The sequence below is a fragment of the Paralichthys olivaceus genome, chromosome 17, assembly GCF_024713975.1.
Source record: "Paralichthys olivaceus isolate ysfri-2021 chromosome 17, ASM2471397v2, whole genome shotgun sequence".
NCBI lineage: Eukaryota > Metazoa > Chordata > Actinopteri > Pleuronectiformes > Paralichthyidae > Paralichthys > Paralichthys olivaceus.
Genome location: NC_091109.1, coordinates 4,813,780 through 4,829,284, shown reverse-complemented (window position 1 = coordinate 4,829,284; position 15,505 = coordinate 4,813,780). Strand labels below are relative to the sequence as shown.

Below are 15,505 nucleotides of genomic sequence, written 5' to 3'. Positions count from 1 at the left end.
TTTATTGCGAGATAAATCACAGATGGAAGAAACACCTCCAGTGTAATATGTAGAGTGTTATGTCACACTCTGGACATGGAAGTTACGGTGTCCATTAAAGGAAGCATTCAACTTCTTGCCAACAGTTAGATTAAATTATTAGCACTCTCATGTCTGCCCATTAAATGTGAAGCTACAGCCAGAAGACACTTAGTTTAGAATAAAGACTGGAAGCATGATGGATCCACCGACAAAAACCAAGGTGTAAAAAGACAAATTCTGGCTTTACAGAGAACATGTGAATGGCTCTTTCATTAATTTTCTACATCTCACCTTTATATAGATTAAACCAAGGCAGCATGAGGTGTTTATTAGCTTTATCAGAGCTGGAAGGTGGATTTTTATTAACTTTAGACGGAGACTTGATTTATCCTAATCTAATCCTAAACTCATCCAAAACTAACCTAACCATCTCCTGTTAGCTTGGTATTAATTGGAAGTATTGATAATAATAAATCTTTTCTCTTAATCTCCTCTATAAACAAATAAGTATATTTCCAATAATGTTAATACTTGCTACATTAAAGTATTTTTTACAAGTGATGATTTACCGTTTAATTTTTTGGGTCTCTCTGAACATTTGCTGAGGCCCAACAGACTGTTTCTGTGTCAGACTTTAGTGAATTCATGAGGCCTTACATCTGCACAGTGAACTGAAATGTGTTTTGAAGGATTACGGTGCATGTCTCAGTTTAGGGTCTCACCTCAGACAGATAGGCCCGTAGGCTGGCACCGAGGCTGTCTGTCGTGCTTAGTCCTGGAGGGGTGAGCAGCGGTCGGGGGTGCATGGGCTGACTCGTTGGCGTCACAGGGCGGCTTCGCGACCTCCTGAAGGTCACCTCTTTATGAGATCCGGGGTTAAAGGTGGAGCGTGTCAGTAAACTATTTGGGGTCAGAGGCCTGCTGGGTGTTCTGGGGGTTTGAGTCCTGCTCCCAGGGTTGCTGGGAGATTGAGTCCGACCCATGACCAGGGAGGTGGGCTTGGGGCTGAGCAAAGGGAGACCTACGCCACAGGGCTTGCTCGAGAGGCTGCTGGCGGGAGACTGCGGCCTGGAGACGAGGCTGGGGAGAGGAAGCGTGTCGGGCAGTGTTCTGTGGCGCAGAGGGGTGTGGAGCAGACTACTGTGCACGTTATTTGAGCTCCAGTTGGTCATCTTCCCTACTTCTGCCAGCTTGGCCAGATCCTTCTCAACCTCTGGAGGAAAAAAAGGACATGGTTCAAGTCAGGAGCCAGATGTCATACTTTAAAATTAAAACAGTCAACACACGCACCATCTGAATGGCTGAGCTGGTGTAGTTTTCCTTTTTCAAATCCTGTTTTTCCTGAACTGAAATTTTATATGTATGCAATGATTCATGTAGCATTTAACACAAATCCCAGATAACTGGCAACTGTACCCAGAGATTCCATGACTTATTTTTTGCGACACATTCAGAAGCTGTGGAGGTATAAGTGTGCGTCCTACAAGACTGATGATTCACAAACTTTACTGAGCATTAAAGTGGGCGAGACCGCTTGGTTTAATCCCTCTTCTGGGCAATGATGACAATATTTATAGACCCTGTAAACTGTGGTGAATCCGGCTTCCTGCGTCAGAAAAGGTTCCAAGTTGATATACAGTAAGCACATCCTGGTAATAGTTTTGTTCCCTGTTCCTGACAAAAACACATTTGTTTGCCTCACTGGTAGTCTCAAAAACATTTCTGTTTGCAAAAGAAGTGACGCTGCCAACTCCTGCGATCAACATCTGGGTAATTTTTTCCATGTTTTCTGCTTTTCGTTACAGTTCTTGGCAATCGAGGTTCAACACACCAGTCTGGGAGTTATCATTTGAGGGGGATCATTTTGGGAGTGACTCATCAGCAGCAAGTATTTCTGGAATATTGTATTTACGTGACGTTAAATAAACAACAAAAGGAAGCGTGACAAGTGTTTCACAAACCTTGACTTCCCTTGTTTTTGTACAAGCGGTGCTTACCTGCGATACAAACAACAATTTTCCACGCAAAAATGAAACACATGCTCCAGTTCACTGACAAATATCCACTCAGTATGCAGACCAGTGCTACTCTAAATGCAGCTTTGGGACATTACTGGTTTGAAATCTATTCCAGACTATTTTGTATAGCATCCTTTGGGGATCAAATACATTTAATTCTCTGACGTGCATAATTAGATTGCTGTTTCTGTGCTCAATCATCTCTCGTTATAGGCAGGGTGACCTTTACAGTGAGATACACTGCAGAGCACATACAGCACACTGCAGAGCCTATGTGTTCAATAACCTGCATGTGTCTGTGTTGCTTTAACCCTCGTACATTGTACACATGTTACTTCTCTGGATAATAACAGAGGTTTAGGTCACACGTTGGCCTTGCTCTGTCTGAGTACAGAAAATGAACTCTCTGGGGTGCACAGGGCATGTCATGACATCAGCGCATGGAGGTGACAGGACTGCAGAAGACATTATGGTAGAAACAACAAACCCACTTTGTTATTAGGTTGATAAAAAGCTATATCATGACCATAAGCCCTGCTACATAAGGGCTAAGTACTTCAATAATTTCTCAGTTTAAACGCTTAACCACACACACCCTTCCCACTGTGACTGGTGTTATTATTATATTGTAAACAGGACATGTTCATAAGTAATCTGCCCCCATAAAGTTGACATTTTAATCTCAAGTTATTTACCGTTAGAATGATAAACACTACATGTCGAGAATCTGTCGGCTTCCCATAAATGGCAGCTCCACTCGTGATTTTTTTGTAAACCGAGAGCTTTCCTCGACTTCCTGGCATCGAGGAGTGACCAATATCGAGCAGCCTTATTTTGAAATTCTGTGCAGTTGACTGTGTTTGATACAGAAATATTACAAGTCGTCTCGCAGACGCTGATGTATAATGACAGCTCCTACACATCAAAGAGGGACCATCAAAATCCATATGGTAGAAATCTTTTGATAAATTTTGATCCAATCATTCAGTAATAAGACGAGGACAAAAAAAAGAAGCGGGGAGAAAATGAGACAGAGAGAAGGAGACAAGGAGAAATGGAAACAGATCTAATCTATTTAACTCTTTGATCAAACAGCAGTTGCACATGGTAAGAGCGTACAGGGCCACAGCACGCTATACAAACATTCAGAACTTGTGTTAACTTTACTAGTTTCCTTCTCATATCATTTCTCTGGGTTTCATTTTCAGGCTTATGATGATTCAATATACGGCTTGCCTGAAAACATTATAAAAGCAGCCATTGTCTTTGGATTAGAAGAAAAATGGGCAGAAGTGCACATTTTTAATATGGTGTAACTAAGACTGGGGAATGAACTTAATACTTTTTGAGTCAAGGCCAAAAATATATCTGTAGCTTTGAAAATTGCCAAAAATTCGAAAGCTGGCAATGAACGCTTGTTTTCTTTATTCATCACTGATGCATTGAGCAGGATAACACGTTTTTGTATTTGGCATATTTACAAAGCCATTGTATTGTACGAGCAATGACATACATTTTTAAAATAAACCCACCTTTCATTGAAACTTGGATTAAACTGCGCTTAAATGTAGAATATGTAACTTTGGCCGACAGGATACTCAGTCAAAACAATCAGAAAAGACTGATGACGAGTTATTGAATTCAGCACCATTGCCGGTGAAAATCTATCTCAGGTTCTATTAATCATATTTTAATTAGACTTAATGCAACAAACAGTGATTAATAATCGTGATCTGTTACGATACAAACCACGGAAGAAAAAAACTGCAACTGTGTGGATTTCCTTCTGAATACGTCATTTGCTTTAGAAGTTATAGCAGAGGCGGGTGAAGTGGATATGACCCAGTTAACTAAATCAATTAAATACCTTGAAAAAAATTGGGGTTAAAGATTCAAATAAATATTTTGGATAATGTGAGAACACGTTTTTAAACTTTTCAATGAAGAATTGTAACAAATGTTATCTTTATTACTCTTTAATAACAAGTGAACTTAGCAGTGCTGTGTATATTTATATTATTTAAAAAGTATAATTAGATTCAATGCATCACTAAAGGGAGATTAAGGGCGATTGCACAAGCACATTATTGGGCTCATGATGCAAGATGAAAAGTGAGACTCTGGCTCCAAACATGGAAAGTTTGAGCAGCTAATAAAAGGCTTGACAGAGTTGAATTAGCTTGTTGCCTGGTGGGAGCACGCAGCCTGAATATTCAGTAACTCAGTGTAAAACAATCAGTGCCATTTGAGGACCTCTGGGGGGGATTGTTAGGTTGTTATTAACATAAATAGTTTTAGTGCCTCCTAAGCACCAGTTTATTCAGTCCTGATGAGCTGAGAAGTTCACTGCAGCTGGGACCACCGACTGTAATCACTTCACCAAGCGAGTCGAATATGCTTCAAATGAGTCTGGTGTGTGAGGACACATACGAGGTCTTTAACACACAGTGACACTGTCAAACAGCGTGGGAGGACACGCATTAACAAACAATAGGATGACATACGATGGTGAATGGCGTCGCTCCCTCTGGCCTCCATTCCAGTTCTTTCATCTGATTCACAAGCAAATATATATTTGATCATTCTGACAACAAAAGCAGCGTGTGAGTCACCCAGACGTCACATATATCAAAGATGAGACTCGAGCTTCATTAAGAACAATGATTTCCATAATGCTACACAAACTTCACTGTGTCAGTTGAAATCAGTCTCGGGCTTCGATCACTTCCAAATGACTCAGCTGGGCGTGACGTAAACGTGACAAAGCTGCAGCTGTGATGAAATTCTGGAATGTGGAAATTAAGTTATCTGAATCAGTTTTCCAATTTAGTCTTGACACATTTAGTGGGGAAATCACTTTTTAATTAAACTGAAGCCCCCCCATCCCACTCCTCATGAGTACTTTCTATTCCATAAGTCTGAAGTTCAAAGTGTGTGTGTGCATTCCTGTGTATCTGACTTGACATACCCTTATAACTCATCATTAAAGCCACTAATACAGACACAAACTCACACAGGCACTGAAGGCAGACCACAGACACACACATAAAACACACACATGTACACATAGCTGCGTACCAGCGAGCTGTTTGCCCATGTTCTCCAGCTCCTTAGAAAAGAGGGAGTCGCCCAGTAGCAGGCCCGTCTGCCCGACAGAGGTCCCACCTCTCACAGCCTTCAGATCAGCCTCCCAGACAGCCTGACGCTAGTTAGCAAAGGCACAAAGAAGAGGGAGAAAGTCACATTAGAGGAGAGACCCTTCAATTAACTCGTAATACAATTTTCAGCTCTTGTTGGAAATATCTGAGCCATATCTCCTGGAAAAAAGAGGCAATTATGATTTTTATGGGCTTTAGAAAAACACTAGAAACCACAACAAGTGAATGTGGGACATGAGACTTTCAGTAGTGGTTCAGGAAACTTTTACATCACTTTAAGTATATCTATAGGAGCTTGTATGCACACTTGTCTGTTGGTAGAGGCAGCAGTAGTTATGGAATCTAGTGGTTACAATAAATCATTTGTTTTGGATCGCAGAAATCTCAGACTGTCTGTGTGTGGAACGCATTTCTGGATTTCATCTCATCAGCTTCACTGAACTTTGAGTCACCAGGTGAACAGCTCTTTGTGCAGCAGTGGAGGTGCAGCTTCAGTGTTCAGTGGACTGAGTCCTGCAACCACAGCTCAATTACTGCAGGTCACTTATATAGTTTCAGAAAGAAAACAGCAACCAGCTTCACCACAGGCAAACAAACAACCCATTCCAGACGGGCAGGATTAGAATGAGCTCTGCACTAGTTAAAGAAATTCTAAAAAAGGCAGATAGGATCATTATCAGTGGCTGCTTTGGCCTGTTTCGCTTCTAGCTCTTCCTGACCATGTGTATGATTTGGAAGAGGACCCGTTAGCCCAGGGTTTGCCAAGTCCTGAGTTGGCAGCATGTTTAATCCTCCTATTTATTCCCGTGATGGGATACAAGTGGGCAGATGATCTGTTAAGCCAATGGGTCGAGAGCACATGAGCTCCAGGCACAGGTGAGAAATAAAATCTGTCAGACTCAACTCCACCTCCTGTAAGTTTGGTTTACACTAGATAAGTTATGATACTTCTGATGCCAGCACTTACATCATTTGATGTGCAAAGCGATTAATGAGAGAGTGGACCTGACAAAGTGCTGACACGGAGGAAGGCTGTGGGAGATCGGTGATATACATACACTGCAGTCTTCCAAAAATATTTAAAGACAAACCTGGGATACAACAGGCAACTCAGTTTATGATTTTCGGAATTCGACATGGACTTTGTAAATCTTTCCAAAGAGGAGGGGAAAACGAGTGAAGCAACTATCCTCTGATAAATGGCAGAAGTTGATTCCCAGGGTCTACTGCATTGAACTTTGTGTCTGTCAGATACATGAGGCGTTCTGTGGCGGCAGAACCACACCACCGCAAGCCAGTCCTTAATTACAGCCCTCATAAAGCAGCATGGCGGGTTGAACATTACAACTAAAGCCCCTCCCCAACTTTATTTCTCTCTCTTTGGTGGTATCCCCTAATCCAATAGCATGACTTCATCTTGTCCTCTTCCAACTCTGGGACTTCTCAGCACTGGCAAACAAGGCCACCAACAGATTCAAATTTCCCAAGATGCATTTGAATAATAAAAGTCATTTTAGGTTTATACAGCAAGCAAACATGGATAAAGTGTTGCTTTATGAGTGATTTTATTATATATAGCCACTTTATTGTGATGCGTTAAAATCAAATCCCAGTCGTACTTCTTAAGACCAGTCAGTGTATTGGGTGGGGGTGATAATCGATATATTGCAAGACAGTCATAGAATGATACATCGTGATCTCTGTCCAACTATTAAATAAAAAATACCCCCATGAGGTAAAGTGCAGAATATGAGTTTGACACAAACTGAAATCAAACAATGTACAAAAAAGTACATTAAGTCATACCTTAGTGTCTCTTTAGTCTTTAACAAACACACCACACTGGTGTCTGGATGATGATATATTGCTGTGTCCATATTTTGTCCCAACCCTATGGTGTATTTGGATTTACCCTTATCAGCAACATCCACTGTTTAGTATTTGCATTGCTTCTGCCCTCAAGCTCCTCTGTCCACTAAGGGAAAGTAATCCAGACCATATATCCTGGAGACCGCAGGTGGTACTGTACAGCGCTCGTAGCTGGGTAAACAAACAGGATACACCAGGTCTGCTTGCAATTCACTTCCCCAGATAACATCAATAAATAAACATCGACATTACGACCAAAATGTGACTTGTTCGGTGAGAAGTCTGGTGTTTGGTGAAGTCATACGTATTTACAAAGTCACCTGGAAGATGTCAACATGTGCAACCTACCATGGTGGTATAATCATAGGCTCTATGCGGTAGATGGGGGCAAGAAAAAAAAAAGGCTCATGTGAAAATGGATTTGATTAGACGCTGACGAGATACAATGACGTGATGAAAAGTGATTTCCCTTCACCACAATTTAAAGCAGCTATCTGAAACAACATATGACATGAGCACTAAACCTTTATTTCAATGTTTGCATTCTGTAATCTGCACAGACAAAGAGACGAGAGTGATTGCCTTTTACTCTCCAAAATAAAGAGAGCCAGTGATTTTGCAATGACTTGAATGTATTAATGTCAGCGGCGGAAAACCCAAGTTGTATTATCTTCCTGCCAGTATGACAAAGCTAAAAGAGCTAAAAGAGAGAATGGGGAAAAAGCCTCTGGTGATGCTTCTGCCCAACTAACAAACATGGATCTTGTTTCGCACAAAATTGATTCCATGTTGAGAGCAAACAGGACAGAAAGAGCGAGGATGGAAGTCTAGAGTTAAATATTTTATAGCCTGCATGTGTGCAGCTATACGTGTGTGGTCACCAGTAATAATCACCACAATCTGGGGTTTGGTCCAACATGGCCTTCCACACAACACGAACGGTTGAGGATGTGTGCATGCAGTCACAGACCTCAAACATGGACGGGCTGGGTTGGGGGTTTACTGGCTTCGCAAAGCTCGATTGATGGACTCTCTCTTGTTGTGGTCAGGCCAGGATAGCAAAGGGACTAATACACACACACACACACACACAGCTTCACCATGAACCTTTTTATGTCCCTACAGGATCACGGTTGCAGCAACAATCTTATCAAAAACTTCTGGATTAGAAAAGGTAACCTATCCAACGTATTGCATTCCTAAGCAAAGAGGAGGACTGTAACAGAATTAGATTTACAAGTGTAACTGCATTTTTAAGAAATCGGGAGGGCTGAAGCTTTACCTTAGGAAAGTCAGATTGCATAGTTTACACTCCCAGATCTAAAATGTCCAAAATGTAAACATCACGAGCAAAGAAGAACAACAGAACAGTAAGTTTCTAATCAGGTGTAGGATGAGTTCATAACCGAGTGAGAAGAGAGACAATCCTGGCAGAAGGGATCTTGCTGGCATATGGATTTGATGTGCACATGTGTGAGATAGAACATTGAGTATTGTAAAAATACCAAACAGTCTTTGATGTTACAAATTACCTCAGAACATGTGAGGAAATCTTCTGCACATGACCATGAGACACTATCAACAGTTTAATTTCTTGTTTGAAACATGTTCACACGCATTATGTATTTACTCAAATAGTTCACAAACAAAAGAGTGAAGGCTAAAAACAACTGAGACATTTCAAAATCTACATTTTAAATTAAAATTCTCAGATAGATTCATTCAACTCAACTGCAAGATACTGTATTTTCTGAATAACCATTTCTTCTCACTTGCAATAGTAACTAGGGGACTTGAGGGGTAACACTCAAGTTTTAATGAGTTCCTGTTGTTTTGGCTGACAGCCGAAACACCTAATGGATTTTATGAACTTTGTACAGAGCTCAACAGCCCATGGATCCAACCACTGTGTCGGCCAAACCACAGGCGAAAGCAAACAGGATACTGACAATAACACAGTTGGTGTTATATTCAGGCATTTTAGAGATGCCTCAACTCAATCATTTAAGAAGAACAGAGAAAGTTGTTGAGCGGTTGTTCCAAAAAGAAAGTGATAGGGGTGAAACTAGGGAAATGGCAAATTAAAGGAAATCATATTGATCAATTTGAGTCGAATAGCAGCTCAAAGACTCTTCATCAACAATCATGTTTTATAATCGGTTGCTAACTAAAAACCTTGCAACTATGTAGTTGAAGCATCATTCATCTTTGTATACAGTATGGTGTATGGACTAATTGCAGAGCCACTAGTAGAGAGAATGTTTGCTTTGGATCACACAAAATTTACCAACCCCAAAATAAAACGTGCTGATTTGAATTGTGGTAAAACTCATTTATGCAACAATTCAGCCTTCACAAAACTAGTTTACTATCAATTAGATTGCTCATTGTTTATTGACCCTAATTAAAACCACAGCACACAGAGGGTTACTTAAACAAATCCAGAAATATGGAAAATTTATAAACCCTAAAAAAACTATAAGCTTTGCAGAGAAAACTGCAGTATAGCTACCTATACTTTAAATCACAGAGATCTGTTAAGAGGATAACCATGCATGCATGACTTTGGAGGTGTGGGGAGCAGCATGTTGCCAAATATAAAAAGCTGTACAGTGTATCGGTTCATACTCTGCCAAATTGCCCCTGGAAACAAAAATAAACCACCACAATGGCTCTGTCTTATATCATACACATGGCATTGCATCACGCTAATTATCTTACATGTATTTCTACCATACAAACAAAGTTTCACGGGGCAGAGTTTATGATGGCAACACCCATAAAGACTAAATTTGATCACTTAACACTTACAAAGGAAAGTGACAGAGAATTTCTCAGGGAATTTGCTTCAGTGATTGCTTTAGGAAAGTATTTGTCTTTATGAGGCAATTATCACCTGAAGGAGCTGCCAGAGGCAGGGGGCCTGTCGAACTAATAATGATAACCATTAACAGTGTTTACTTTCCAACAACACCAAACTTTTACAGCCCAAACCTGGGCCATACTTCAGCCGCACATGATGAAATGGTCTAATAATAAAATACTAAAAAATAATAAAACTTTTTAACCTAAAACTTGTTGCACGTATTCTTCTCGAACAAGTGAGGGAATAATTGGGCAATTTTCTAGCAATGCAAGGAAAAGTTTCTCATTTTAAATATAGGTTATCTATACACAAATAGCAGCCAGAGATATATTTAGTTAATTTTAAAAAAGAAAACAATCTGCAACAGCTTTATTTCGGACTGTACAACTTCAAACGTTGCGTTTTTTTCCTTGTGACCCACAAGCCCCCGAAGGAGCCATTAAACTAACAAGCTACTACAAATTGCATTTTCTTTTCAAAGAGCGCCCAAGCTCAGCAAGTAAAGACAAAACAAGCAGATTAGCTACAGTAAGGTGACAGGAGACGTTTGCACTTGGGGTTTTCATATGGGACATATTAGTACTTTGTTCTTAAGTGTGCCAGCCAGGGCTTAACGTATGGAGATGTAGTGTAAGGGCAGAGATGAAGTGGTTCGTACGCTGGTATAACAGCTTAAATAGATGCTCCACATAGATGTGAAGGTTAGCTGTAAACAGAGAGAACTGTTAAAAACTCAATTAGTTTGCTGGATTTTGTTATACCAAGGCTTTTCACATAAACCATTTTCATCTGCATTTATCAAAAAAATATGTGATTTGAAGTTAGGAGGTGCACAGTTTCTCTAATTTCTGGATGGAGTCTTGGCTGCATTTCGTCTACGACAGGCTTTGATTCAACAAGTCCGTCAGTCTGTGAAAATCTGCTCCCAGTTAGTCTGGAGTCTCTCTGCATCTGCTCCACACACGGTGCAATGCCTCGGCTCCAAACCCCTTTCTTTCTTTTTAAAATGCTGTAAAAAGCTCTGTCTAACACTTAGATTGGGCAATTATAAAAAATGAAAAAAAATGATTGGCTCTTTTTTTTTTGGTGGGGATAATTATACAAAGGTACAGGCGTCTTAGCTGACCGCTTTATTAACAGCATGTGAGTGTTTGTCTGTGTCTGAGTCTGGTGTGTGCCACATTAAGGTCTCTATGGATTTCTTCCCTCAAGCATGTGAGGTTATCACGCAAGGCCACCTATCAAACAAAACTGTGCGTTCTCCTATAACCCACAAATATTTTGCTCTATTGTACAAAACTTCTAAATCAGCCTCGATTGTCATTGTGTCACGAGATATTCTTTTCATTTATTCCTTTCAGACTCCACACGAGTGCCCTCAGAGGTATGCAAAGTGATATAGGGAGATTTCTAATTGGGGTATCAATTGTTCAGAGCTACCAAGTGTTGTGTAAGCTGAAATGCCCGAAAGCTGAAATGGCCACGTAAAGACGGATCAGTTTTGTCCTATTAACGAGAAGCTTGAGGTGGTTTTCGCTCCCTCTCAAACAATAGAGGCTGTGGAGGAGAGGGTGACGTGGTAAGTGATGGCTGTATAGTGATCTTAATTGTTTGGTGATGGATGTAGGGAGGACACTTACAGAGCCTGATACTTGAGACGAGGCCTCGCATTCCTGCAACCGTCCCGCCACCGTGTCCAGACCGGGCAATGGAGCTGCTCCAGAAAACGCACATAAACAAGAAAAAAGACGGACAGAACAGAGGCATGAGACCACAAACATTAAAAAAAACTACTTTGAATTTGAACTGTTATGCAACTTACAGGAGATATCAGGTACAGCTTGTTCAGATATGCAAGTCCTGTGCTCCTCTTCAGATCTGCTATCTGATAGACTGTCCCCTTGCAACCTAGAAACAACACGTAACACATACTATATACACAAGTGTACACATGGGCCACAGGGTGCATTCAAATCAGCTCTCAAATCTGCATTTTTTTTAGCCACAACACTGCAACCAATGTTTGGAGACTGAACAGCAGATTACAAAAAGACAAGCACATCGCTATCGGTCTGAGGTGATGAGACAAAGAGGAAGTGTTTAGGGAGTTAATCTCTTCTATTGCAAGATCTGGGACAGTACCAAGAAAGACGGAACATGGGGGTCATTTTTTTTCATCGCTGCGTCGGCACTTTCCTTTACATGAAACCATATTAATGCACTTACAGACATAAAACTCTGCACAGCTCACATCTGTCAGACGCAACTTCCCTCTACTTGCTGAAAAAGCAAAACTGAAAAAATTGGCCCATAGATTCTCTTTAAATCATTCACTTACTGTTCTTTTTTATAATGTGTTCCAAGCATTTTTTGGAGATATCTGTTTGGACTGAAATGGAAGCTGGTCTGAGAGATTTGGCCGCCTCCTTTAGGTACTAAAAGATTTGGGTTTCCCGTAGACAGGAAAAGAATACAGTGGATGAAAGACAAACAGTGATTGAAATGCAATTTCAGCGGGAAGATAAAAATGTTGCCCCCACGGCAAAGTAATTCACACTCTTTTATCAACAGTATGGAATTAAACTAGCATTTATTTTTCTAAAGCATATTTTAACGACTGTAAATCATACCACATATTAACTGTAATTACACAGTAATTTAGTTCCAAATTCTTTCGCTGCATGTTATTTCCATGTCATCAGCGCAGACATTCGGTGAAGACAAAGGAAAGCAATCCACGTGCTTTTACAGAGCCGCTACATTCCGTCACAGCTGCAGGGCCTCTTGGTTTTTAACTCTACCAAGTTAAAAGCAGAACACAGTGTCTTTTATTTCTTTTCTTCTTTACACATCCCTTTCCTCGTCTTTCCTGCTCTTTAATCGTCTTTATAAGACCATTAAACGCTACCCAAGATGACTATCAGGCATTACCATCCTGATCATAGCTCATGTCCTGACTACCATCTCCGCAGCACATTCCTGATATGAAAGCAATTCATTTAATGAGAACTACAAGCCCTGAAAGAGGTTTGTGGAGATTCCTTAAGACTGCTCCTCCAACTGCGGACCATGCCCGAGATCTGGGATGTGTTTGCTCACAGGAGGGTTTTGTGGCACAGGCACGCAGCCATTAAAATAACCGATCGAGTGCATGAAGGAGGTGGATGAAATGCCGGTGTGACCACAGCTATAACCCCAGAGACAGAGACATGGCCACAACAGACAGGCCACATGGCACTTTACACTTCAACCAACCAGTTGAGAGCCAGAGGAAGCAGCGTGTTTCCTGACCTGCCACTGCTAGTTAGGAGCCACACAGGCAGACTGGACTGTCGGTGGTGTGGACAGTGTCTGGACAGAAGGGAAGCAAAAGGGCAAAGGCTGAGAGAGGTGACAAAGAAGGTTGGGCTGAGTTTGAATAAAGGGTCAACAAGTTCAAAAAGAAAATGGTCGTAAAACCATACACAAACACGTATAGCTAAATAAATGAAAATATACGCTAAAGTAATTTGTGTCAAAACATTGTTTTCACAAAACTGTTTTGTCTGAGCAATATCTCTGTGTCAGTGAAGTCCAAAGTCTCTTTCACCTTTAAAAAAAACACACTGACACTCGCTGATATCTGGCTTTTGTCTGCACTGGGAGTGGATTCGAACACAACAGACTTCACCGGAGGAGCCAAATTATAATGAGTTTGCTGGAGGCGTGGAGGGTATCTGGAGAATTCCTGTCCAAGCACGATCTTTGTCAAAGTTATGCATCGAAGAGAAACCACTCAAACCCCTGCATTTGAAACCAAATTAACTTTTAACATTAGTTGAAGTTTAAAATTGTATCCTGTGTGTAAGGTCACATCTCCACAGTAGCATTGTTCACTTGTGTGAAGCACAGGATCATTAACTGTCCCACATGTTTGTCCTGTGAGGAGCATGTTTGAAGGACGGCTCCACATTGAGCCATGTTTGAAAGGTGTTTCTGGAAAATCCCATCAAGACAGTGTTAATGTACATGAAGTCTCTGGTAGGCCTTCTCCTCAAACGTCTCCCTGCCCACACTGTCTTCTTTCCACCACACTGTGCATGCGTGAAAGAACATGCATGCGTGTGTGTTGAGAACTCCTGCCCTGATTTCAAAATTCTTCGCCTCCACAAAAGCACAAAAGGCATACCATTCGTGCAACACTTTTCCAGCTTACTGATCTGTTTATGACCCTTACACCAAAAAAATGACTACGAAAGACCAAGACTCCTTCGCCAGAAAAGCTTGGGAAGGATTTGGTGGTCAGGTTAAAGAGGACGAAGCAAGAATTTGGCTTGAACCAGAAGGAGAGAGGAAGACCGAGAAGGAGAACAGATGTCTGACATTTTAGTCGGGAAAAAAAAAAAAAGCACCCGGCACGAGAGCCAAGAAGGACTCCAAATACAGATGCTGCTTTGCTTCGCACTGATCCATCCAGAGAACTCAGCGATAACCCAGACGTATAAACTATTTGCTTAAAAACATCCATTCGCTAAACTGCGAGCAAGAAATTCAGCGATAGGAGTCATCCTCCTGCAGGATCTCTGACAACATCTCACAGCCTACGCATGGAACGAAACTGATAAGCAGTGTGAATGAAAGGAGAGAAGGAAACAGACAAATTCCAAAGCCCAAACAGAGGAGGCTGTGCAGGCAGATTTGTGCCTGGCGTCTCAAACGGAGATACCCGGTTATCTGTGACTGGCATCAGCGAAGAGTCCTGCCCACACCTGCCTGTGTGGTATCACACCCAACACACAGAGATGGGAGCGCTACACGGATGCTGTGGACTGAGGAGGAGGACAGGAAATGTGTCAGAAGAGGAAAACAGTGATAGAGTGAGAAAAGGTGACAATGGAGATGATTATCCACGCAAGAGCGGATTTGTGAAAACAAGCAACACCAGATAGTCTTCAGATATGATATTATTCTCTGTTTTGGATGTCGAGGTATCTCGGATACAAATGCAAAGAGAGGGAGAGGGGGAGTGAAGGGTGAGAGAGGTGTCATGACCCTGGATAAGAATGAGGTTGGTTGTTAGAAGGAAAGGGAAGCTTTGAAACTTCAATGCAGCTAGAATTCATTGCTTTATTTTAAATAGCACTTTTTCTATTTATTTTTTTTATTTGATTTCCCTCGAATGATAAATAAAGTTTATATCTATTTATATCTAAATTTGCTTGACAGATATAACTCTATACTTGTACTGAGTCTTTGGTGAGTACAATTTTTCTCTGAGCTTTATTTATTTGTTTGTCTGAATAAAAACCCACATTCAGTCGCCAAGAGAAGTTCAAAACATTTACCTGGCACACCTAGAGCAAATGTTGAGTGTAACTTTGGCCTGCGGTTCAGGCTGATAGGAGCTGCGTCCCTGGCTGAATTTACTGCCGGATGGAGCCAAGCCCGTTACGCCCTCCATCCGCAGGTCATCCAGGTCCTCTGAGGGGGGAGCGAGCCAAAGAGACGCAAGGAGGGAAAAAAGGAAACCAAGGGGAAAAGGAAGAGAAAACATGACAGAGAAAAGACAAGTCATTAATCATACTTTGGTCTCT

The 15,505-nt window shown here is 41.2% G+C and overlaps 1 protein-coding gene across 3 annotated transcripts in view; it reads right to left on the bottom strand.

Moving 5' to 3' along the window:
* c17h8orf34 (chromosome 17 C8orf34 homolog) overlaps nucleotides 1–15,505 on the bottom strand; it is a 52,213-nt gene that overhangs the window by 5,833 nt on the left and 30,875 nt on the right. For all 3 annotated transcript variants that reach the window (XR_002202712.2, XM_020087382.2, XM_069513066.1), the window contains exons 8-12: nucleotides 15,257–15,392; nucleotides 11,755–11,840; nucleotides 11,573–11,646; nucleotides 5,118–5,244; nucleotides 744–1,234 (exon numbers count right to left, since the gene is read on the bottom strand). Coding sequence is in view for 2 of the 3 variants with exons in the window: in XM_020087382.2 (XP_019942941.1) it covers nucleotides 744–1,234; nucleotides 5,118–5,244; nucleotides 11,573–11,646; nucleotides 11,755–11,840; nucleotides 15,257–15,392 (914 nt within the window). In the remaining variant the exon portion in view is untranslated. The remainder of the gene's footprint in view (nucleotides 1–743; nucleotides 1,235–5,117; nucleotides 5,245–11,572; nucleotides 11,647–11,754; nucleotides 11,841–15,256; nucleotides 15,393–15,505) is intronic.